Below are 26,716 nucleotides of genomic sequence, written 5' to 3' on the forward strand. Positions count from 1 at the left end.
ATGTTACTCAAAAAGCAATGTTTTCTTCCAGGAAAACCTACTGAGGTTTCAAAACAGCTGGAGGATAAGACAGCAGCAGCAGGGCAGGACATCAGCCTGAGCTGTGAGCTGTCAAAACCGGATTTGAACATCAGGTGGTACAAGGATGGCAAAGCAATCAGAAAAAGCCAGAAGTACGACTTGCAGCAGGAGGGAAGTGGGGCCATTCTGATCATCCATGACTCTACTGCCAAGGACAGTGGGGAGTACCCCTGTGAGACAGAGGACTCCATAACAAAAGCCAGGGTCACTGTGCAAGGTGAGTTGAAAAGCACACTGGGGATGGCATGTAGAGAAGTCGAGGTAAATATCTGCAGCCTGTGGGTGATGTTTTTCTCTTCTGTTTCCTTGAGCAGGATCAATTCTTAGTTTTCAGAAAATACGATGGATTAAAATCTTTTCCTTAAAATAATCTGGAAACCGAATGATTCTCCAGTGTGATGTGGATCTGGGCAGCCTGGTCTGGTGGTTTGTGGCCCCTTGACAGGGGGTTTAAAACTAGATACTCTTTGAGGTCCTTTCCTACTCAGGCCACTCTATGATTCTGTGATCATTCTATGGTTCTATGATCTTGGTTGTTAGTGAGCCAAGAAAAGTTGGCAATATGAATTAGTCTATATTGAATATGTGTAATCAAAACTATATGCAGTTTATCAGATGAGATCCTACCAGCGCATGTATAATGGTATTGAACTTTCCAAGCCAACCAGCCAAATAAACAACAACAGACCCCAAAAGCCCAACAACCAGAAAACAAGAAATGTTCATATCCCAGTGTTTTTGTTAAGTTCAGTGCTCAAGCAAGCAGGAGGGAAGAGCTCCTTCCCCTCTACTCCACACTGGTGAGGCCGTATCTGAAGTAGTCTGCTTATGTCTTCTACTCCCCAGTACAAGAGAGACACAGAGCTGCTGCAGAGTCCACTGCAGGGCCACCAAGAAGATACAGAAGTTAGAGCAACTCTGCTATCAGGAGAGGCTGAGGGAGATAGGGGTGTCCAGCTGGAGAAGGGGAGGAAAGTTCAGATTTTGGAAACCACCACATCAGCTTTAACGGAGTGAACCAGTTCCAAAAGCTGTGTTCCAAAAGCACTGCTAAATAGCCCCTGTGACTCCTCGAGCTTACTACAATAAAAGAACAACACATGGGGTTGTTTAAACGTTGAGGCCAATGCATCCCATTCCTATGGGAGGTAGTGATATGTGGAGGAACTCAGTACAACAGGGTACCTTTGGAAAAGCATGTATAAAACATTAATTGCATCAGTCAACAAAATGTATAAGTGAATAACTGTTCAAATCCATTTAGTGCATTTCTTACTTCTATCACGTTTTTAATTCTCATTATAATACCAATAGAAAAGAAGAAAAGCACTTTTTCAGCAGTCAGTTTACTACAAAAAGAAAATACTTCATTTAAAGCTTTTGCAGCTCCATCTTATCTGTTTCTTTCTCAAGGATTTGATCATGAATTATACATTCCAGCACAACATGAAATATTTAACTGATGCTCTTCAATTCCTTTTCAGCTTCCCAAACAAAGAAATGAGTTTGAGCACAGGAAAATTTGGGTATACAGCTGTGAATCCACTAACGTCCACAGTAGCTTTCCCCTGTTTAGTGTCCAGATCAATGGGACAGGAGCCTCAAAAGACTTCAGGTTGTCAGCACTGCTCTGTGTGCTGTAATTACAGGAGAAATGTGGATGGATTTTGCAAGTATGAATTTAGGCTTGATGCTCTGAAAATACTCCTGTAGATTTCTAAAGGCTAGGAGGGAAATATATGAGGAAAAAGGAGTATAATGACTATTACTAATGCAGTGAAGCTATTCTCTTGTTCCAGAATTTCTTCATGCTGTCAGGAAGGTCACAGCACTGTAGTGGGACACTAAGCAGTCAGGGAGGCTACACTCTCAATGTCCTGGACTCCTTGCCCATACTGTGCTTCTACAATGCTAGTTAATCCCTAGTGCTGTGCTGAAGAGGTCTGACGTGAAGCAGAGATAATTCAGGTCAGGAGTTGTAAGTGATTGCATTCAATTTAATTTTAATAAGTGCGCATAAGATTATAACTGGATAGAAATAGAAGGTTGATACTATGTAGCTATATACAATATCATTAGCTCTGGCTGTCCAAAGTGTGGAACAGTTATTGATCAGCTGGTATTGCCTTTGAGGAAAAGGACAGAGATCTCTCCTAGATTTCATTTAAGGGCTGACCACTAAGGCAGCATCTCTTTCTGGAGATCGCTCCTTTGTGGCAAGACTCAACCTTTTCCATCTTGTCTGAAGTCCTCAGAGTTGATGAGTTTTTCCCATAGATAACATCTGATTATTTATTTACAACTGTTCTTGTGTTATTCCAACTGTACATTACTGTTCTTGTATTATTCTAACCATACATAACTATTCTTGCCTTATTCCAACTGTACATCTGACTGCACAGGGTTCAGTGTAAGTAATGCCCAGAAACCTGAACTTGAGGTACACTTGGGAATTCTCACTGAAATCCCAGCTGATTATTTTTTCCTCTGCAAGATTTCTTGGTATGTTCTTCTTCTTTTCATTCAGAGCCAGGAAGACTGAAGGAGCAAGCTCTTACCTTAGCTTTTGTTGACTTCCACATTTCTCCTCAGGTGGACCACATTACAGTTAATGAAGAAAGTGACATTAAAACTTCCTCATAGCTTTCTCTGAACTAAATCCAAAGTGTATCTTGTGCAACAGTTGGCTTTACTTGACCTCTTTCTTCCTAACTATAGATATATTAAGAATGTGTCTGTTTGCATCTGCTTTCCAGCACATTTGTTTGTCTGGCTGTCAATACATTGCAGTTTAGATGGCTTGGAAGACATAAATTACATATTTTGCCAGAAATAACAAGAAAGAAAATAGAGTAGATGTTGGATTTCTAGAGTACTAGCAATAACATTTCAGGCAACATCTATCTGACACCTGAAAAATGGGGATGTACTAATAATTTGTGAAAGGCCATTAATCTGCTGTGCTTGCAGGCAGTAGATTTTTGTGGGTGCAGTGCAGCACATCCTCTATGTACCATCTGTTCCTCAGAACAGGTTCACTATAAAGTGAGATGAAGTTGTTCTGGCATGGTGTTTCAAATACAGATGCTCTCAGAGGCAGCTGGGTAGAGGAGGAGGTTCCTATCAGCAATTAATTGGTTACATTAATCTTAGAAGGTATTCTGTCTTTTATGTGTGGAAGGGGGTGGGGGATCATGGACTACAGTCTATGAATATACTACTGAAGCAGTGCGTTTCTATATGAACTCGGAGGACATCAAGTCAGGCCTTGTTTTGAGTTATGCTTGGATGAGGTGATTGGGATAGTGCCTGATGTTATGAGTGTGTCATTCTCTGCAAATCTGTGGGTTCATTTCCAGGGGAAAGCTGAAAATCAAATGTAGCACCTCCTGATTGTGTACAGTGTAATGCTGACTTGTGCTGCATCTGTGTTTTCAGTAAGATAAATGCAATAGTTTTGCTGTTTGCTAGCTAGCATTTTAAAGATAATTCTGGATTTGGATACACCTTTTTTCAGATGTTCCATACAGAAATGCGCTAACAAATTTATTGAGCCATATCCAGTATAATTTGTTCAAATCTACTGACATGAGCGTAGCCATTCTCTTTCACTATTTTACTTACCTTCTACAGCAATTCTTCTTCTGTTAAAGAAAACGTATTCTTGTTGTTCTGGCTGTCTGTATGTATGGCAATTGCACTTCCTTCTGTTTTGGTTTGTTTGTTTGTTTTGCCCGAATGTCGCACATCTGAGAGCCTAATTGCAACAGTAAATCCTCTAACTAATGTGTTGTTTTTGTAATAACTCGTAGGCTTTCTGGTTGTAAATCTTTCCATTCCAAGGCAGTAATATTCCACAATACTCTTGGAAGTCTGTGAAACAGAGACTACCAAAACAGGTTTTAGTTTCTTGGCATAACTAAAGCGATGAGATACTTTTCTAGGTTTCCTCTAGCCTTCTAAATTGATTTCTTCTGCAGATAAAGGGTGGGGGCAGTAGAGAGTTGGTTTAAATTAAACTGGATGTGATTTCAGTGATTTGACAGTTACCTTTTGAATAACAGAATTACAGCCGGATGGCAAAATGCCTCTTGGTGGCATCGCAGCTGTGATTATCCAGCTAACATAGCTGTCTATCCGAGGGAGTTCACAACAATTTGCCCTTGAGCCGAGCCGGGGCCGCCCGGGCAATGCGCAGCAGTGCCAGCAGATGGCACTCGTGGAGCGCAGCAGCTCCGGAGCTTCTTGCAAAGGAGAAGAAAATTCCGTCGCTCTGTGCCGGGCTCAGGGCTGGGCTCGGTTCACCGCTGGGAGAGAGCCGGGGTTCTCAGACGGTGCCAATGGCGTTAGGCCGTGTATTTTAATATAGATCGTCTGGTTCTGGGCAGATCGTCTGCCTGGGCAATGCCTTATCAGGCCTTTCTGAGAGTTCATAACATAGTGTGAGCAACTGAACAGGCTGGTAGCCCTTCCAACCAGTGGTTTTATGGTTCTCTTTACTACCTTAAGGAAATAAGGAGAGAACTGTTAGACTTTCATAGGCTATAACTACAAATGCTTGGCTTTGTGTACTCTCTGCTTTGATCTCATTTTCTTAAAATTTGCTTAATTAATACAAGATTTGTAGAATTTAAGTTATGAAATATAATAGTATATGAAGTTTAAGAATATGATTTACCTACAATTTATTTTTTATTATGAGAATTTCTGTTCTTTTCTTCCTAGAATAAACTTCAGGAAAAAAAACATTTATATTAAATGTAGATTCATTACTAAGTAGAATGTTTACAAGCATTTAAGGTTCATGGAGGATACTGATGTGATGATCCACAATTTAAAACCTATGCACACAATGACACAGAAGCCAGTTATTCCTATAGATACGAAAATAAGGCATGTTCTCTGTATAATTCTGGCTCTGCTAAAATATGCACAGTGTTCCTGAGAATTTTCTATAAGTAATGCCTATGAGAGACAATTGATAATCCTCCAGAAACAGGCTTTAGCTGAAAATTACAGGACCATTAGGAGTGTAGAATCCTGTGTTGAAAGTAGACACATCGGTCTTGCTCTTTGTAGATTAGCATAGTGCCTTTTAAGTCAACCATTAATACCTTATTCAAATATTTACTACTGTTTTGCACACATACTTGAGAGCATTTGTGTCTTTCCAATAACCAGCACTGTTTCTTTATGGATTTCTGTGCACAACAGCATAGGTCTGTTTTAATCCTGTTTTATGGATACAGGAGTTCAAGCTCAGATAAATGGGGAAAACCACTTGGCAGAAATGGGGACTGTTGGTGGCCCTTCTGAACACCAGCTCAGTACCAGGTGCAGTGTAAGTGACCAAAGGCCAGTGAGCTTTAATCCAACAGTGCTATCATCAACCAAGCCACCTCTTTGCTGTGGGAGAACAACCATAAGGATGCAGTGTGACAGACACTCCCAAGCCTTTTGCAGGGACTCTGGGAGTTAAAAGGGTCCTTTGAGCCCAGGAGATACTGTGCTATTCCCACTGTGCCCTTTCATAGACTTATAGAATCACAAGGTTGGAAAGGACCTACAAAATGATCTTTCCAGTGGGAAAAGCTGTCAAGTTGAAGGTTTAACTGGAGAGCTCTGTCTGTCTTGTAGTTACTGTCTCCAAGGAATGTTTCTTACACATCTCTAAGACAGCAAGGTGCTGGGGCAGCAAGGCAAGCAGGGAAGAGAATGATAAGCAACACTGTGGTAGTAGAAAGGTCTGAGTATACGGTGTGGGAGAACAGCTTGTCCACTCCAGCATGGTGAAATGCAATGTCCAGTTGTTCCCTGTCTGTGAATACAGAGTTGTAGTTGACTACATAAAGTCATTTAATTTCATGTCCCCGTCCCAGGAATGTAGCTGTTCTGTCTGTACAAAATGTCCTTAGGTATCAAGATGTATTTGTGTCCCCCAGCTTCTGTTTATATTCAGAGCTCATTCCCTTTTGGTAATTTGATGTTGTCAACTCTGCTTTTATTTGTGAATAGCATGATTTTTGAGAACACCAAAGGTATTAAAGAACAAAGTTCATGTGGTTATTATATTATGCTCATTTTTAGGCTATGGCTATGTTGCAGAAAAAGTCACCCCCTTCCATAGACTTCAAAGCTGAGCACATGTTCTACAGTGAAGATGCAGGTGCCCAAGTAAAAACCATCTTGGAGGGATGGAAGGCTACCCTCAGGTGGGAGCCTGATGGCAGTGTGGATGTCTGCTGCCCAGGTCCTGACCTGCTTGTGCCAGTTGTTGCCCAGGGCAGAGCTGAGAGCAAGTGCAGTGCTGGTTGCCTGTGAAATACCACTGTTACTGGCAAATTTGCTGTAAGGTCACTCTTTCAAAGTACCCTTTTTTTCTTCCAAACATAAGCTCATGGATTATCAAGATATTTTGTTTAAGTATTCCTCTCTCTTTCTGTTTCTCCCTCAAAAAAACAAACAACAACAACAACAAAAAAACAGCCTTCCTAGAACCAAATTCAAAACAATCAAATGGAATTGTTGAGTAGAAGTATCTCTTCCTGATGCATTTTGATGATGTATTTGTAAGGGTTCAGATTTGTTAGCAACTTTCAGTGGTATCTTAAAACTCATTTCCTTCAAAATCATTGCTTCTCAGTTAGACATGGTCATTTGTGTTGGTTGATATTTTAATTATTTTTATTTTTTTGTTTGTTTAATCTTTCTCACAGATGCATGAGGCTAATACTAAATCTTGTAGAACAGAATATAGCAATGGCCATGGTATAGAGCAATGCAGATGGAGTCCTGTCTCATGTTGCTGAAAATTAATCATTTATGGCTACTACTACTTGAGACTTGCATGAGATTGCTGTGAGACAGGCCAAGAACATTGGTTCAGCAGCTTCTCTTGGCCTGTTAACCAGTGATAAGCGTGACAGGCACACCAGAGGCAGCAGGTTTGGTTGCAGCCTGGAGCAGCTGGTGATCCGGCTGGTAGGAGCCCAGCTGTGCCAGGCAGGGGCTGGGTGGCATGGCCTGGGGCTGACTCCTCCTGACCTGTGCTGGGGTGAGAACAGGGACGGGAATAGTTCAAGGGAGAATTTTAATCTGCATAAAATAGGGACTATTTTAAGAATAAGAACCTGTGTTCATAATTTCATTCCCATGAGTGCCTCTTTGCTCATAAATATCTCCTATTTGCATGGAATTGTTTATTGTAATAGCTCTGGTGTTTAGAAGGTACAAATAACATTTCCACTGGGAATAAAGAAGTGTCTTCTCTGACATCTCTAATATCTGCCTTGTCTACTTTTGAACTAAGGAGAAGTATTTTGAGAGTAATTTTTAAATAGTTTTCAACAGCTAATGGGAATTCAGGCTTTGATGTATGAGGGATCATCTCAGTGATCCATTTGCAATATCAGCTTAGAAAAGATGATTCCCAGCACAGCACCCAGCTCTGCTGTGGTGCAGCCCAGTCCCTTCCTCACACTTCTGGGGGCTGTGGCCTCTCCACTGGACCACTGGACTGTACGTGCTCTGTGCCCCCAGTGAGGGATAACTGTACTGTTAGGGGAGGACAGAAGCTCTGAGCCTTTGCTCAGCTGAATGGAGACTGCAGCAGCCTGTGCAGAAAGAAGGCAGTGTGCAGGAGTTGTATTTGTGTGCTGTGAGGTGGACCAGAAGTGTTGCTGGGCACTGTTCAGGGTTGATTTGCATCATGATACCAGCTATTTGGCAGTTAGCTTCAATGAACCATTTCTCTGCTGTTGTCTGTTGGTTTAAACTGCAATACTGAATGAAGAAATTGTCTAGTAAATTTATTTATTAGGCCTTTCAAAGCCTAATAACAAAATATGTCAGGCATTAATTTACCTGGAAAGATAATCAGAGACCTTTCATCTGGATCAGGCAGTCTGGACAGTGTAAAGTTAATGGGTTATGAAACGAGAAGCTAAGAGGCTGCACAGCTTCAGTCTCTCTAAGGTCCTCTTTGCTGTGAGCAGCACAAGTATGCTGTGTGCCTCTAGAAACACTGCCCAGCCTTCCCCCCTCCTCCACCCCCCACAGCCAATGACAACTTCGGTGGCAGCAGAACTTTTGCTGGCCTGTACAAAGCGGGGGAATTTCCTGAGGTGCCTTTTAATCCACATGGCTCTGACATTTCTTGTCCAGTTTCTGAGCTGTGGGTCCCAGCTGGAGGAACACAGTGCAGTGTGAAGAAGAATTCAGGAGCTGGAGAGATGGGGGCATGGGGTGGCTACTAGGAGGTCAGGGTTCTTACTTCAGACGGGTGGGTGCAGTGTCCATGCAGCCCCAAGCACATAGTGCCCATTGCACTGCATAGCCATGGGGTTCACTGACAGAGCACCAAGGAGCATAGCTGCTGAGATGCATGAAGGCATGCAGTCTCCTCACAGCAAGGTTAAGTGGCACTATGCTTTAACTTCTTAACTTTACAGTCAGATTAGTGGCTCAGAGGCCCTTAGTGTTTGCTAGACAGAAGCAGAGATTTTTCAGGGCTGCTGTGTACCACACTGTATCCCTTAATGAGCAAAAGCTGCCTGAATCGTTTTGTATATGGGTCCTATCAGTTTAAATGCCACAAGAGTATCTCTGATGTCAGGATCATTGGATCCAGGACTTCTCCCTACAGCAACCCCAACTGCTCCAGCAGTGATATGCACTGTGTAGCCCCTGTTCTCCTGCCACCCCTATGTGTGGTGTCAGCCCCATCCCTGATAGCACCTCATGAGCCCAGATTGGCCATCACCTCCTGCCTCATCTGGGGCCTGTCCTCAGGGGAAGTGCTCTCACCCAGTGCCTTGCTAGGGATGCTCAGTGGTGCCATGACAATGGCTCTGGGCTTCAGTGCCAGCCTATTTAAGGAATGTATTATCTACTTTGGTAATTGGAAGTGTAATGTATTCACTCCCTGCACAGCACAGCTGATGGCTTCATTTGTCACATTCCTTTCTGTGGTTTACGCGGCTGTCACAGTGCAAATAAACCGATTACATTTCTTCAACATTGCTTTCACAAGGCTACGCTGTGTGATGTGTAAATCAGTAAACAGAGGATGTCTGACTGCTCTCTTATCTTCTGTGGAGCCTCTTTTGATTAGTCTGGATACAGGAGCTAAAACAGGTGTGGAGGCTGTGAGTTGGGTGTGCTTTCTCTTGGAGGAAAAATAGCTGTGTAATGCTGTGGGTGTGCAGCATATGGGAAGAAGTGAAATATGTTGTGTTAAATGAGCCCTACTTCAGCTAGAGGAGATAGCCCAGTTCCAGCTGCTTCTTATGCCAAATCTAAAGGACACAAACATGACATTTTAAAATATGGAATATCTTAAAGAAACAGGAGCAAGATAATATAAAGTGAGGTAAAATAACATATAGATCAGGAACAACAATCCACAGGCCAGATGCAGCCCATGGAACATAGTATAACTATGGAGTTAGAGAAAAATTTCTGCTTTGTTCTGTGTGCTTATACCTCAGGAATGAGAGAAACACTCTGCCCAAGCGTTTGTTAGAAGCAGTGTATGACTGTGATGGAGCCTTCCATTAAGAGTGTTTCTGAAAATGTATTACCATCAGACCATTCTCTGTATTAAATCAATATTTAAACATTCTTTCTCCCTTCTCCAGAGAGTTTTCTCTATTTAAAAAACAAACAAACAAACAAAAACAAACAAACAAACAAAACAAAAAACACCAATGGGAAATTAGTTGATAGTGATCTTATTTTATATGTTCATTTTTCTGTATCTGCAGCACATCAGAGAGCATGTAATGGGCAGCTTTGCTTTCCATTAGCAGTCTGATGAACCGTGCTTGCCAGATGTGTTAGGTCTGGCCTGCAGGTGAGTCCTGCACCCAGTGGGACCAAGCAGTGAGTAGTGCATGGGCCAGGAGCTGTGCTTCTGTATGAAGTGTCTGCTCAGCCTTTCGCTTTGGAGTTACACTTTCTTTGTGGACGTTATTTCACCTTCACTGAAAGGTACACTGAAAGTAGTGATAGCTCTGCAGATATCATTGGAGTTAAAGCTTGAGACAGCTCTGCTGAGTTCAGTAAAAGCTGATCTATAATATTGAGAGGGGTATGTCACTTTCCTGCACTGCTCACAGTGCTTTTCTTTGATTACTGCTAAGACTCCTGGCTCCATTGTCCATTAGCTGACATGTTTGTTTCCTCCCATTTGTACTCTCACTTTGCTGAAGTCTGATCACTTTCTGCAAGCAGATGAACTTCTGAATACAGAGGTCTGATGAGATTTGATCAGAATGATCTCAGAAACTGTTGCAATCAGAAATGTAAAAATTCTTTCTGCTCAATAAAATCTCATGGATATTGCCTAAAATCCTATAAAACCTATGAGATTAAAAATGGGACTTCTCTGGCCTCTTCCCCTCTCTTGTAACCAGACTGGTCTGGGTGTGCCAGATCTGACTGCTGGTTCTCATGAGGATCTCAGATACCCCAACTCAGTCTCTTTTCACAGAATCACGGAATGACCCGGGTTGGAAGGGACCTCAAGGTTCATGAAGCTCCAACCCCCCTGCCTGGCAGGGCCACCAAACTTCCACATTTACTAGATCAGGTTGCCCAGGACCCCGTCCAAGCTGGCCTTGAACACCTCCAGGGACGGGGCATCAACAACCTCCCTGGGCAGCCTGTTCCAGGACCTCACCACTCTCCTAGTAAAGAACTTCCCCCTAACATCCAACCTGAATCTTCCCTCTTTTTCAACTTAAAACCATTTTCCCTTGTCCTGCTATTAGTGGTCCTTTCAAAGAGTTTACTCCCCTCCTGGTTACAGGTTCCCTTCAGGTATTGAAAGGCTGCAATGAGGTCACCCCGCAACCTTCTCTTCTCCAGGCTGAACAAACCCAACTCCCTCAGCCTGTCCTCATAGGGGAGGTGCTCCAGCCCCCTGATCATCTTTGTGGCCCTCCTCTGGACCCTTTCCAAAATCTCCATGTCTTTCTTGTACTGAGGGCTCCACACCTGGACACAGTACTCCAGATGGGGCCTCACATGAGCAGAGTAGAGAGAGATAATCACCTCCCTATCCCTGCTGACCACCCTTCTCCTGATGGAGCCCAGGATCCCATTTGCTTTCCAAGCTGCATGAGCGCACTGCTGGCTCATGTTGAGTCTCTTGTCCATCAGGACCCCCAGGTCCTTCTCTGCCGAGCTGCTCTCAAGGACCACTCCTCCCAGCCTGTACAGGTGCCTGGGGTTCTTCTGGCCCTAGTGCAAAACGTTGCACTTTGCTGTGTTGAACCTCATTAGGTTCACCCGGGCCCACCTTTCAAGTCTGTCAGGGTCCCTCCAAATGGCATCCCTTCCTTCCTCCATGTCAACCGTACCACTCAGCTTGGTGTCTTTTGTGCTAATCCTGTACAGTCCATCTTTTTCTACTTGACTACCTGCCTCTGCATCCTGCCTGCATAGAGCATTGCTCTTGAGCACACAGTTCACGCTATAGAAGAGAGCTAGGTTCAGCTTGTGGGATTTGATGAATGCAGTCTGGAGAGATGCTGCAGTGCTTTCACGTGGCTCCTTGTGACTCTCCTTCTCTTCTCCAGCTGCCAAGGAAGCAATGAGTGGAGAGAGGAGTCCTAGAGTGCCTTGGCCCCCTGCTGGGTGCGAATTCCAGAAGGTGGGGATTGTTCCTCATCCTTGTGCTCTTTGGTTACTTGTACCTCAGCATTCAGAACTTGAAGTGCCCCTCCCAGCAGATGAGGGGCGGTGCTACTCTGGCTGTGGGACTGTCTGCAGGGTTAGCAGCCTCCAGTGAAGTGCTGGGGTGTGTGAAGTTCTCTCAGTGAAAAAAATCAGCCTTCTGCACTTTTGTGCTGAATATTAACCATGTTTCTGATCACCATAGTTCTGAATCCTACATCTTGTCTCAAAATAAGAAAGCAACAAGTTATTGTTTAAACCGAAGTAAGTAAATAAAATAGAAGCTCTTGCTATGGAAAGAACACTTTTGTTCATTCTCCATAATGCATCTTTTCCTGCTAAGATTAAAAGGGTTTTATGTATCTTCTTCACTTTTCCTTGTGAATTGCCTTTCTCAGGGTCACAAGCTATTTACATATGTATATATATGGGAGGAGGGAAGCACCACTTGTTCTCCAGACATTCACTCTCTTCTCTCATTCCAGGAAATCTCAGCCATGCTTTGCATTTTAGGAACAACACCAGATTTCCAGGAATATTGCAGTGAGTAAAGAGTTTCTTACCTCCATAGACTTTGAGGGCACTGGGTTGCCTATGGTCCTGCTCAGCCAGTATCCCATGCACTGGGTTGTTTTCTGTGACTTGGTTCTCCTTTTTGGAATCATAGAATCCTTAGAGTTGGAAAGGATTTCTGAAGGCCATCTAGTTCAACCCCCCCTGCAGTGAATGAGGAAATCCACAGCTAGATCAGGTTTCCCAGGGCTGTCTCCAGGGATGGGACATTTCCTATCCAGATCCTCTCATTTCCAGCCCTGAGGATTACTGCTCTGAGGCTGCACATCCCACTCATCTACCCATGTGGTATTTCTTCTGGCACATCACTCTTTTGGTTTTCCCTGAACCTGTGTCCTAAGTATGGTTCTCCTACCCCATGGACTCTGGGCATTGCTCTGTGTGCTCACATCCCAAGTGCTGTGTCTGCACATGCCCCAGAGCCCCCGCTGCTCCTGGGCTCCCCTCCAGTGACAGGACAGTGGGGACTTGACTTTGCCATGGATGTGACTGCATCTCACAGGAAGAAGTCCATTCATGCTCCTGTCATGTACAGTGCTAAATAAATTTGGGAGTTGCTCAATAGCTCAACAGAATGACAGCCTTTTTCCTTAAAGATAGATATTGCCTTTAATCAGGTGCTCACTTGCTTTGCTTGAGTAAGCCAAACTCATTCCAAGAACAAAAGGGCTGCCATTGCAATAGCCTGGCTTTTCAATTTCAAACTATCTGCAGATTACAGAATAAATGAAATATTCAGTATACACAAATACTATACAGAATGATATGATACAGACCATTTCATTTTCTTTCATCCTTTTCTAGCTTACTGGCTTTTATGTAATGGGTAGACCTACATCAAAAGCCACGCTCAAGTAAGAACAAACAAATACTTAAAGCACACATTACACATGGCATTCCTAAGCCTTCTGTAAATGATACAGAGTTATTCTTTGAAGAACAGAGAGGCAGTCTAATAAACTTCTCTATGAGACCAGACCATGACACGGTGACAGAGAGGCATTTTTGAGTGCTTGGCATATGTAAGATACCAGCTGCCCTTGGGGGAGCATGTGTATTTGACAACAGAAATAAGGGCAGTCTTTGCTGCTAGGACCCTAGGACACAGTGCAACGTTCATCTTCCAACTCTTTTTAACCGTATCTGTCTCTCCTTCAGTAAGGAGATGTGAGCTCCATCTCAGGCAGCACCGCACTGCCAACTTGTCAAGCAATCTCTCATGGTCCTCTTGTAGTATCCCTTACACCTGGGACATGTATTCAGTCTCTGAGGGACTACTTCATTGACTGTCTGTCTCTGCCTGAACATCTTTTCTGCCTGTCAGGGTGCTGGCAGTCTGGGGTATTTCCTGCTGTGACCATGAGATCCTGCTCATCTCCCGGTGGGGGCATATCACTGCAGTCTGACTGCGACCCACTTGCTCTGTGGGTCAGGAGCCAGACATGTATTTAGAGCAGTGTTTGGGAAAGACAGAAGCTCTGGTCAGAAGTGCTATGGGGGACAATACCAGGCCGACTCTCTGAGTATGGGATATACCCTGCAGCTGGAAAACTGACATTCATCCAGAAGGAAAACATCTGAGCAGTTTGCCCAGCCTGTGACACTGGAGGAATGTACACTGCTCAGTGCCTTTGGGACTCAAATGTGATCCATACTGAGTCTGACCAGTGGCTCATCGTGTTGACGCAGAAGCTCTTCTGTTCATATCTTCTGGCTCATTAAGTCCAGACAGTCACTGACTGCAGCTGTAACCCTTCTCTACTTTCATTCCTGTGGGAATCTCTTAGTCAAACATAAAATTTCAGCATTATACAACCAAACTTCATTGTTAGTAAGGCCTGTACAGTAATGCTTATGTTTTCTTAAAATATATGTATGAGTTCTCCCTTATATACACTCATTCCAGTCATTCATAGTTACTATTAATGATTCAGCATTTTTCTGTGGTTTCAGGCTTTCCATGCCACCCATGCTATTTGCCAAACTAAAGTCACTGCTACTTTTTGCACCAGAGACTATGCTACATATCCTGTGGCCAGCCCGCACTGCCATTTAAACCACCTGCTCCCAGTCTGTTCTAGAAGTTTCCCACAATGTCACAATTGCCAATATGAGAAGGATCTCTCTTACAGCACAGCAAAAACTTCAGAGTTTTTATTACAATATTTCAAATGAGAAACAAATCTCTCCAAGTGGGAAGTGACCTCATCCCCTGATGTGAGTCCCCTCTCCCTTGGCACATGGTGGTTCCCTGGGGCATGTCCTTGCCACCAAAGTTCAGCCGATCTTTCTGTATCTCCAGAGACTGTCCCAAAACTACTCATTGCACATTAGTATCAGCTCTCCTTCCAGCATCAAAGTGCAGATGAATCAGCCGGGCTCTTCCTAGGAACTCCCATCTCTCTTCTCACTTCTTAACCAAGTTGAATTTTAGTTCTGATCATGCTTCAGTGTCCACAAAAACGTGATGAAATATCGTTAAGCTGTCTGAAATTGAGTTTTATTTTGCTTTCAGAGGGTACTTTGGAAATTTTTCTTTATCTTTGTCAGCCTTTGTAAGTAGTTGAATGACAGCTTTACCTGTCTCCTGTGATGCCTTGCAATGTGACATGCTTCCTGTGAAGTGCTTTTCTCAGAACTATTATCCTGTATGGTACAAATCACACACTTTATGCCCAGCACCTCCTCCTGCTCATGCCATTTTCTCTTAATGCTAGCAGGTCAGACTGTGTCCTGGATGTTATACCTTGTCTGTTGTGTTCCTTCCACCCAAGATATCTGTTCTCATCTCTGATTCCAGGACCTCAGGTCCATTCTCCCTTGTTCCTGATCATCTGTCCAAAGCATAGCCATTTCTGTGTTTCTTACAGCCTGCATCCCCTCTTTAAATGTTGGGCAACAATATCCATCATCCATTCAGCTGATGTCCTCAGGAAATAATCATACATCTGTGGCCACTTCACATCATTTACCTTCTAACTTTCTAGATATCATTGCTAAATTCTCACTAATTCATTTCTTCTACCTTTGTGTAAAAGTGAACATACATATTACGGCATCTCCCTGCTCTTTCCCTTCCTTTCCCCACCATTAATTTCATTTCCCTCAAGCCCAGAGGGAAATGCTGGAAGGATGCACCTTCCTGTGAATGTGCCCATGACTCTCCTAAAGCTTGCCTTGTACCAGTCTCAAGTCCTTCATTTCTTTCCTTTTCTCATTGCATCCTTACATTACTCCCTTAAGAGGGTCCTGGTCACCCAAGTCTCCACATTATGTCTTCACATTTCATCAGTCTTCTTTGATCTGTGCTAGCTGGCATCTAGCATTGTCAGTCCTTTCTGGTTTACTTCTTGTAGTCAATCCTCCTCTTTTTTGGCTATGACATCTAATGGGTCACCCAGTCTGCTCTGATTTATGGTATCTCTCTCCATAAAAGGTTGTGGAAGTGGCACATAACTCCATAAGTAATCCCATTCATCAGAGCAGAGTCAGAATAATCACCTATTTATCTCCTATTCAATAGACTTGCTACAGCACTCATTATGAATTCATTTAAACTGATGCACAGTGTCCCATTATGCACTAATGGTGATGAGAAACATGACAAAACAAATGCCATTTTAAAATTGGGAAATGAATCTGTTCAGCAAGATGTATAACTATGGCTACTCATGAATTCTTACTCTTGCAGTCTTCTGCAGCACACACCTTGTTGTCTCCTCATACCTGAGCTGTACCCTGCTATGATGCTTCTGGCAGAATCAAATCCCCCCCTGCCATGGCTACCAACACATGTTGAGGCTGCATGACTCCTGCATTCCTACAGCCCACCCCTCAGCACAGCCCCTGTGCAGAGCTCCCACTGTTGCAGTGCTTCTCTCATGACTCTGTAGCACCAGCACAGCCTGAGTCCTTGGTGCTGGGGCTGGGAATTGCCCAATGACTGTGGCCATGCTGAGCGCCCTGACTGTGCTGCACTGCACCATGCAGTCCTGGTATGGCTCTGAATGTTCTTCAGGTCTCTCCCCTGTTCTTATCTTCAGGAGGATGGACTTTGTAGGGCTGTTAAATCTTCCTCTGGCACACCTTTGAAGCCATTACTTCTCATCCTATCACTAGTTAGCTGCTTCTGCTGAATAGTTTTCCTAAGGCAGTGGTTCGGCTCTGTAATGTAGTGCTGCAACCTTCTGTAGAAACAGCCCAAAGGATCCCAGCCATGTGTATGACTGCCCAAGAAGCTGATGTCTGGAGCGGTAGGATGAGTCCAGGAGCTTGTGGAAATCCTTGCCTTGCCATGGAGCCATATGTTTGAAGACTTTGATCACAGCTTTGCGGGGAAAAAAAAGCACACTGGGAGATGATGGCGAAAAGATTTCTTCAGAAAAAGAAGCATGTGTAGAACAACCCCTCCTCTCGTTATGTTGCTGATGCTCTGGGTGCCCCTGTTCATGCCGAATTGTTCTGGAGGTCAGCCCTGGATAGGAGTGTGTCAGAGGCCAGCAGACCCAGCACTGCTCAGGGGGTTCAAGCCTCTGCCAACCTGGTACAGATAGTGGGGCTGCTAGAATGTGTGATCCCCCTTTCCCCACCCTTCTCTCCCCCCCCCCCCCCCAGCCATGTCTAGGCTGTAGGAACAGCAGTGGAGTTGTTGTTGTACCTGTAATGATAGTTCTGACCCTGGATGTCCCACCGCTCACTGGCTGCAGCATCTCCTCTTCAAACTTCTGACTTCTAAGGGCTTTGGTTCATGTGGAAACTTCTCTCAGAGGTCTTGATGAGGAGCAAGTTGGATGCAGTCCCAGAATAGCACCAATAACAAAAGCTCTCACAAACAGCCAACCAAAATGCATCCTGAAGTGAGATCACAGAAATGATGCAAAGCAATCAGATGAGAGACATGGCCATAAAGAGCTGTTAGATTTTTAGAACAGAGCTTCCCTTTGCCTCAGAATAGCAAGAGGATTGCTTTACATGTGCATGTGGCCTTGTAAAATTCCAGTATCTGGGAGTTGTGTGTGTTTAAAACTGCACGAGCAATACAAGGCGCAGTGCCAGCTTTCAGCTGCATTAAATCAACAGGTGGGTGTGCAGTGCAGGGCCTCCCCAACTGGAACCACCTCCTTAGAGCCTGTCCTGAGCTGCTGTGTCTCCACCTGGAGCCCAGGGCAGGATCCTGTGCTCAGCCCTGCTCAGGAGGACTGTCCCCTTTGTTCACAGTACTTTGTCACAAAGCCCAGTGACCCATCCAAGCCCTCGTCCTCCAGCCCAGCACACTGTCTGTGTGATACAGACGTGCTCCTCGTGGCCATTCACAGAGGTTTGCTCCAAGTCCTCAGCTCCAAATGCAAATAAACAATTATAAGTCATCAATATGTCTGATATCATGGAATTCTTGGCTGGCAACAGCTATCCTGTGTTGTATAATTGAAAGAAATGCAATGGAGTGTTATTTAATAGGTAATCAATCAGTGCTGTACTTGTACACCTGAGCTAATCAATTACTGCAGGAATGCCAGTGCTGGCCACCTGCTGGGAAACCACCTGTGTACATCAGGGCACCAAAATGCTCCCCTGCTTGTTGTGGGTTCATTAACAAAATTTCATGAAGAAATCTTATGTTCATAGATGCCAGTCATCTAATAAATGTTGTAGAGTTGTTTCTCAATCTAAGCTTTTTAATTTTTATTATTCCATAGAAAGTCTGAAAATGTAATAAAAACAGTTTAATAATTCTAAACAAACAAATGAACAAACAAACAAACAAACAAAAAACCTAAAATGGTAATTCAATGTTCCTGACTTGCTTTAAAAAGATCCCAGATTTAAGAAGTAATTAAAAAGTGCAGGAGAAAAAAATACATCCTAGAAAGCCCATCTGTGCTTTGCAAAGTGGCCTCGTTGGTTCTGGGCTGTGTCCTTCAGCCCTGTGCTTTGGGTGCTGGGTGCCTGCCCAGAAGGTGTTCTACAGTCCACTACCTGCATCTCATCATGTGCATCCCACCTGAGCACTGGGATTCTACAGCCCTCTGTATTGCTATTTTATTTATAAAATGTTACCAATAAAGCCAGAAGCTTCAAACAGATTAGATTCATTCATCCAGCCTTCACACAACGTTGAATTACTCACACAAACCAGGCTGTCTGAGGCAACGACAACAATGTTTTCACAAATTGTTTAATTAGACACCTTCTGGGCAATTTCTTCCAATGGTTTCACTTCCCCTGCCCACAGATATTCTGGTGCTCACCACATCTGTCATAACAACCCTTCCTGGATGCTGGAGTTTTGGGGCCAAGCCCAAATTTTTTATTTATTTTTATTTTTATTTTTTGCTTTGAAGGACAAAAAGAAGCATAAACAGCAAAGAACCTTCTTTATTTTTCCTTTTTTCCCCCCCTTTTTCTTTTTCTTTTCCTTTTCTTTTTTTTCTTTTCCTTTTTTTTCTTTTTCTTTTTTTCCTTTTTTCTTTTTCTTTTTCTTTTTCTTTTTCTTTTTCTTTTTCTTTTTCTTTTTCTTTTTCTTTTTCTTTTTCTTTTTCTTTTTCTTTTTCTTTTTCTTTTTCTTTTTCTTTTTCCTTTTTTTTCTTTTCCTTTTTTTCCTTTTCTTTTTCTTTTCTTCTTCTTTTTTTAAGGAACAAATTATCATCATTTTGTTTGCTTAGCTGAGAACTCAACCAAGGTCTGGCGGGCAGCTCTGAGGGCACTGCAGGGGACTCCAGGCTCAGCTTCATCACCCCAGGCTCAACCAGAAATCCAAGGTCCCTCCTGCAGCCACAGCCATGAGTCACTGATGTCTTATGCAAGAAAATTCCTCTTCCCATTTTAAACTATGGATGAGAATTTCATCAGAGGGAAGCAGCTTCGGAACAGACGTTCTCACAAACTCATTCTTTGGCTCTATCTGTTTCCAATGAGGCTTTACAATCTGCCCTTCCAATAGTATTCCCATCTTGTTTGGTGGCTTTTATCCAAGTTGGTTAATAATTTCTGTTATCGTCCTTCGAGCCTGAACAATTTTAGCTCCTCCAAATCCCTTGTTGTTCCTTATTAAGACACTAGCTACTACTGGAGAAAGATGACTGCAATAGCTGTAGGCAGAACTCATGCTGATTAACAAATCACTTGAAAATAATATGCTTTTTAGCCATTAGAGTTATTAATAGTATGTTTGCTCCCTTTCTTGGGGCATTTAATGCTCAAGGAATTAGCCAATCTGGAGAGTAAATCTTTTAGTTCATAGTGGACACCAAACTCAATCTGTCTAGCTGGAATGGGACTATACACTCATTTTCTTTTCAAGACTCCACAGAATTTGACATTTTAGTAGAAACTTAATAGCTTGCAGTAATTTTTTTTACTACCTGCAGCAAGATTAGCTGCTAAGATAAGGAGCTGATGGAGCTGGTGAGTGACAGGGCACGTTCACCTCATTTAAAATATGCATAGGGGAAGGGAAACACTTTGGTACAGAAGTGCTGCTGCTGCTTCCCAGGCATCCAACGACCCTCAAAAGACACTGCCGTCGCACTGAACCTTGCCTATGGGAGCCTAGTCAGAGAGACAGCAGGTGTTTCTAAATGAAATCTCCATGCTGCCTGATTTTAATGGGTCCTTTACTTTGTAAACCAAGAATTATTAATTAATATTTATACTTTGTTTACGAGTTAATGGGTAACTGGCTTGGGTAAGATCCCTGGATGATCTATCAGTTCACACTGGGAGTAACTGTCATGCAGAACAAGCAATGCTATTAATCAACACAAAGCAGAAGATCACATGGAGGATATTCTTTCTTGCTCTCTTTTTCAGTTTTTTGTCTCCCTCTTTGTTCTCTCCCTCTGTGCACTGTATCATAGAGTGATGGGTAAGACTGTATTTCAGCCTCTCTTGAGGAATGGTTTTGTGGTAAGGAGCCCAACAGCCTCTGGTGTCAATGCTGCTCAACAACCAAAGTTAGTTAATGTGTAGGAAGAAAACAAGTACCTCTGGCATAGGTGTGGTCTCGCAGTGCAGAGCAATGTTCACAATAAAATGGCTGTCTGGGATAGAATGGGACTGTTCCCATATGATGAAACAAATATAGGTCTAACCTGGCATAAAAGTCTACAGCAATTAAACAAGTGGCTGTTCATTTTGGTCTTTTAAAGAATTTCATCGTATCCTGACGCTGTAAGCCTTACCAGGAAACTCAGTATGTGAAAACGGAGGAGTAATGCTTGATTTGATTTGATTTGACTTGATTTGATTTTTTTTTTATACTGATTACTGTGAATATCACTATGCATTTGAAATACCTATATTTGAATTGCATTAATCTGCAGAGTGTTTCTGAATCTTTTTAAAAATCTAGCAGTAAAATAATGTCTGCTTGGCATTTAATAATGTCAGATACAACAATAAATATTCACTTAGGATGACTGTTTTTTGCACTGTTCTGTCCATCAAAATATGAACAGAAAATGTGTCCCATTAGTGCAGAAAATGTCTGGAAAAGATACTCCCTGATTAAGGCAGATGTGTCTGCTGATGGTTTGATTTGGAACATGGATTGACAAATGAGTCACATTCCTGGGAAGGGGATTTAACGCTCAACAGGTTCAGGCTCCAGGCTTTCCTCTGGCTCAGTCTCACTGCTCTCTTTCTGCTTCACACTTCTTTCGTACACAACAATTCAGTTGTCCCTTATTAAGAGTGCTCCCTCTGTCAGTTCTTCCTCAAGTGCATAACCTTGCTACGCCCAATCATATTAAAGAGTGACTGAAATGGCTTTGCTTTCCATCACAAAAACAGCTGCTACATCAGTTGTAAAATCCTGTCATTTATCTTTTCCCATTTCTATAATCTTATTCAATGCATGAGACAGACACAAATGCTCTGTATTATAGATATTAATAAACCTCCAAATTCTGTGCTATTTCCATGCTGGTTAAACATGGAGTAATCCTTAAATGGAAAAATAAAGCAAGATAAATGCAACCAAAACTCAGAAAGCCAAGGTATACAGCTTTTGTCTATGTACAAGCAAATCTTCATCCAAATGGCTTAAAGGAAATAATGGTGATATGCACATTCCATGCAATTATCATAAAAAGGAAACTGTACAACAGAGCATTTGTCAGAAATCACTGTGAGTAAATGACGACTTTCAGGAAAATCAGAAACATTCTTTGCTATAGTCACTGTCTAAAACTGAGGAATAGAATGAGATGAAATGAAGCAAACCAAGAGATCTCCGATGGAAGTTTTAAAACATTACAGCTAAAAGCAGAAGCTGAAATAATAAAATGAAACTGGTCAGACCCTAGAATTAGAGATTATGTGATAGAAACACATTTTGTTAGATTGTGGGTGACATGCAAGCCTGATTTCTTTTAGTTCTATTATAAGAAACATCACTGGATTCAAAATATCTTGGTGTGGTTTTCAATCATACTTCCATTTTACAGATAGATTTTCAGTTCAATACTCATGGTGTCCTTTGAGAAACGAGCAACTACATAGCTGATGTATACATATTTAGTATGCACATGGCAATCAATTCTGGAGGGGCTGGAATTACATGATCTTGAATGGTCCCTCCAGACAACTGTTCTGTGATTCTATGATATATTCTAAGTATACAAATACACAATAATTAAATGTTTATATAACATGTGTAATATATACGTATATTTAAGAACAGCAAATCACACACAAAAAAAATGTTAGACAAATTTTGGAAGAATGCAATTCCAGTCCTCTGCTCAGATGTGGCCAGCCTGGAGGTTTGCTTCCACTGCAGACCTGGGCCAGTCCAGCTCCGACTCTGACTGGGGATGGAGAACCCACAGCTTCCTTGGTCTCCAGCAGAGTGCCTGGCCATCCTCTCGCCAATAGCGTCATCTTGTGCCTGCTCAAAATGTACCTCACTTCAGCTGTGCCCTCTGTCTCTTCTATGTCCTTCCATGTCCATCTGCCAAGGGCCTGTCATCCCAGAGGGCAACTGGATAGAGGAATAAAATACCCATTCTACACCTCTCACCCAGCTGCCAATACTCATTCACGCAGCATTGCTTCACGCCACCCATTGCCCATCATGCCTTGGTCTCTAAGTGCTACAAATTAGGAGGTTTTTGAAAATGCACAAGGGCATAGATGTTGAAAATATGTACCATCGCTTGGCTAGCAGAGCTCCAGTTAAGCCTTTTGTGTGTTTCTGTAATACACAGATTTTGTAAGGTAAAGGACGATTTGCACTTTCCCTAATAGCTTACTGGTAGTTTGTGTTCATGGCTAACACACACCACAAAGATCTCTCCAGCTGCTTGTCATATCTTTGCAGGCATTGTTTAAAGGATGAACTGTACTGAATAAGTTTCATTCTGCATACATTATTCATCAAAAAAATATTACTTCCATGAACTGCGATTAGTACAGTTGCTGTCCATAGACTTCAGTGTATTTTGCCATGAATTTTTCTATAGCTTTTCAAAGAATACACAGTTCCAGGGTTCTTTTTCTCTGTGCCTTTTTTAAACTTCCTTCAACAATCACTTGTAGCTGGTGATATGTTTCCATTGAAAACCATATTGTGATACAAAGCAATGTGACAGCTGCAATTTTACACAACATGAAATATCAGCTGAGGAAATTACAAAGAGCATTTCCCTGAAACCACGATTTCAAGAACAAATCAATTACCTCAGTGAAGCTGCTGCTCAAAAATTAAACAACCCTGATTATCCTCAAGTAAAGTTCAGATCTGAGGAACTCACGCTGAGGCCCACTTGGAGTTAGCAGAAAATCTTTATTCTAGGGTAATTGCAAGGAAGGAAGGTTGCGATCCCACACATGTTGATAAGGAAAACCATTATTTATTACAGCTGTTTGTCTTGCTCCAATTCATAGGAAGGAGAGGAGGTTCTTTGATATATGTATACCTGACATGAGATTAAGAAACAAAGAGTTCAAATGTTGGTCCAACCAGCTTATTACAAATCTTAATCAGGGAGATGGGGAAGGGGAGGACTGGCAACTATTATGAATTAGGGTGATGGGGAAGGGAAAGTGGGCAATAGGAAATATAGGAAAGAAGCAAAAATTGCATAAAGCAGGGATAGTCACCACCAAGACCTAGCAGTGTTCTGTTGCATGCCATTGCAATGCCCCAAGGCAAAAGTGCAGGGAAGAGCAGCAGCAGAGTGGCCGGCCTTAGGCAGCAAGCAGGTAGAGACAGAGCAGGCCCAAGAGGAAGGGGCAAGTTTCAGGTAGCAGGCTCAGGAGAGTCTATCAGCATGCAGGAATCATGTTGTGAAGCACCTGATGTCATGTTTATTGGTCCCTTTTTTATCCTTCTTCTGCCAATGTGGCATTCCTGGGTACTTGGGTAAGAGCCATGTGCAGAACCCCCGAGATGGCATCTCCCTTGAGAAAAGACTGCTTCCCAGCCACTAAGCTGTGGCTTATCTCTTTCTCTATCGTTGCCCTTGGACTGCAAATCTTCAGACAAAATATTTCATCAACTCTGACTGTGATTTGCCTGGACTTGTCCATATGTGTCCCTAGGTTGGATATTAGGAAACATTTCTTTACAGAAAGGTTGTTAAATACTGGAATAGGCTCCCCAGGGAGGTGGTTGAATCGCCATCCCTGGATGTGTTTAAGAGCCATTTGGATGTGGTGCTCAGGGATATGATTTAGCAAAGGGTTGTTAGTGTTAGGGTACTATTGTTAGGCTGCTGTTGGACTTGATCTTCAAGATCTTTTCCAACCTGGGTAATTCTATGATTCTATGATTTAGACAAAGGATTTCTCAACCCTTGACCAGGACTTGTCCATCTGTGTCCTCAGCAAACTTTGAGACAATGGTGTGAAAGAATAATCTCTTACACTGTTTTATAGAGATCCTCAGATGAAACAATAACAGAAATGTATTAGTAGTCTTTGTGTTTAGTTATCCCTCAAGGCAGCCCTATGACTCCCTCATAGCAGCTCCTCATGTCAGAATGCAGCTCCATGGCAGCCTAAAGCTCCCCATGGCATCCCTACAGCTCCTCATGGCACCCTACAGCTCCTCACAGGGAGTGGAGGGGTAGCACTGAGCTCTGCTCTCTGACAGCCACAGGGTCTGAGGGAACACATGGAGCTGTGTCAGGGGAGGGCAGGTGGGGGTGAGGGAAAGGCTGTGCCCCAGAGGGTGGTGGGCATGGCACAGCTTCCAGGGCAGCAGGCACAGCCCCGAGCTGCCGGAGCTCAGGGAGTGTTGGGACACCACTCTGACACCAGGTCTGGGTGGTGCTGTGTGATCCCTGTGGGTCCCTTCCAACTTGGAACCTTCTATGTCCTATGGTGACCCCACCACGCAGCTCCCCACGGTCCTGGCACAGTGGCTCTCTGTAGCACCTGCCCCTCAAAAAAGCTTTCCCAAATCTCTGATATTTTCATGGAAAGAAACCCACGCAGTTCTCAAGCACCTCTGTAACACGTTCCTCCTTATGCTGTTCTATCAGCCAGCTGCAGAAATCCCAGCTGCTGCGGATGCCTGTGCCAAACAGTGACCATGCCAGTGATTGTAATCTGGAATTTGGGCTGTGTTCTAGTCTTGCTTATTTTGCACTGAATACATGAAGGTATAGTCTGCTTCTGTTTTAATTAACATCAGGAAATTTACACTGTTGCCTTTCCACAAAAGGAGAAAGAGAATCATTTTTACCTAAGGTAAATTAGCATGACTTCAGTGAAACTAATTAAGTTATCCCTAAATTATGTGCAGAAATCAAGGGAAGTGCTTTGTTCTCCCTAGAAGGCTGTCTGTAAAAACACACTGCTTTTTCTCTTTTCTTAGGCTTTCTGCAAAATTACTCCTGGGGAGCCCAAATGCCTCCAACTGCCAGGAGACAACCAGCACTGACAGCTCCTGCAGCACTGAAGGCAGCCATGCAGCCATGCAGAAATGCAGCCATGCAGAAATGCAGCACTGCTCCTTGGCCACTTTGTGTGAAGTGCTCAGGCACTGCCCCCGTCAAACACAGCTCTGTCTATGAGCTCAGCAGCCAGTGATGAAACTCTGGGAAGAGAAGCTGCCTAAGATCCCTTTTATATTCTTGGCAATCATATTTTGAATGTAAGAATTTTCACTCAGTCAAAAGCACCGATACACACTGCAGGTGTGTATCACAAACAGGTTGCTGTTTGTCTCCCAAACAGAAGGTTGTGTTGAGTTATGGAAGTAAAAAATACGTATATGGTACTGTATCCGGTTCATGAGTACTGTATCCAGTTCTGGGCTGCCAGTACAAAAGAGACAGGGATCGTCTGGAAAGAGTCCAGCTGAGGGCCACAAACATGATAAAGGGCCTGGAACATCTCTCCTATGAGGAAATGGGTGACATGGGTCTGTGCAGCCTTGAGAAAAGAAGACTCAGAGGGGATCTGATTAATGTTTATAAGCATTTAAGTGTGGGAGATAAAGGCACATGGCCACCATCTTTTCATTTGTCTGTGTGGACAGGACAAGGGGAAATGGCCACAAACTGGAGCATAGGAAGTTCCACACCAATATACAAAGGAACTTCTTCACAGTGAGGGTGATGGAGCACTGGAACAGGCTGCCCAGGGGAGTTGTGGAGTCTCATTCTCTGGAGATATTCAAGACCCATCTGGATGCCAACCTGTGCAGCCTGCTGTAGAGTGCCTGTTTTGCAGGGGAGCTGGATTCGATGAGCTCTGCAGGTCCCTTCCAACCCCTACAATTCTGTCATTCTGTGACATCTGAAAATGGGGAAGGGGCTTACAAAAATGAAATAACGATTGCATCTTAGGGATGTAGTTGCTGGCTGATACAGCTAGAACACTGGTCATGATAATTCTACACACAATTCTACAAGTTAATTTTGTTCGTTGCTGTTCAGCATAAGTCTGGGAAGCGACCCATTTAAGAAAGATTCTGTGCCAAATGAAATAACCCTCCTTGGAATTGCAGCTGCTCTTTGAGAGCGTGACGTGAGTGGCATGGTGAGGGCTGCAGCAGGGCCGGAGCTGCTCTTGCAGGACCTGGGGCTGCCCCTGGGGGGTGTTGGAACCCTGGGTCCATTCACCTTAATTACTCCATCCTAACCACAATACAGTAAGACACAAACCAATGGCAGACGGCTGTGTGTGATAGAGTTGTGCTGGATGATGTAGCACAACCAGTGACATCCCATAAATCCTAACAGTATTAAGCAGCCATGTATAATTTTGTACCTAAATTCTTTTTAAAATTTGGCTGTATGTTTGAACTAGGTAACTGTTCATCTTACTGATAAGACATGGGGATGCTGGGTGAGGGTGCTGCTTGCCTTCTGCACTTCTTATCTGAGCACTCACAGGAACAATACTAGGCCACAGACACTGTTCCATACCT

The 26,716-nt window shown here is 43.2% G+C and overlaps 1 protein-coding gene across 1 annotated transcript; it reads left to right on the plus strand.

Moving 5' to 3' along the window:
- On the plus strand, positions 1 to 25,566 carry LOC146755303 (myosin-binding protein C, slow-type-like). Its single transcript, XM_085525676.1, has 2 exons — positions 1 to 298; positions 25,157 to 25,566. Exons 1-2 carry the CDS (start codon positions 1 to 3, stop codon positions 25,369 to 25,371), a joined length of 513 nt encoding a protein of 170 aa, XP_085381802.1. The 3' UTR covers positions 25,372 to 25,566.
- The last annotated feature ends 1,150 nt before the right edge of the window (positions 25,567 to 26,716 follow it).

Source organism: Coturnix japonica, chromosome 33 (assembly GCF_054131305.1).
Source record: "Coturnix japonica strain WE chromosome 33, WE-NBRP24, whole genome shotgun sequence".
NCBI classification, from domain to species: domain Eukaryota; kingdom Metazoa; phylum Chordata; class Aves; order Galliformes; family Phasianidae; genus Coturnix; species Coturnix japonica.

Coding starts and splice junctions, on each gene's coding strand:
- LOC146755303 (XM_085525676.1), top strand. CDS start 1: ATGTTACTCAAAAAGCAATGTTTTCTTCCAGGAAAACCTACTGAGGTT. Junction 299..25,156: donor AGCCAGGGTCACTGTGCAAG/GTGAGTTGAAAA, acceptor CTCTTTTCTTAG/GCTTTCTGCAAAATTACTCC.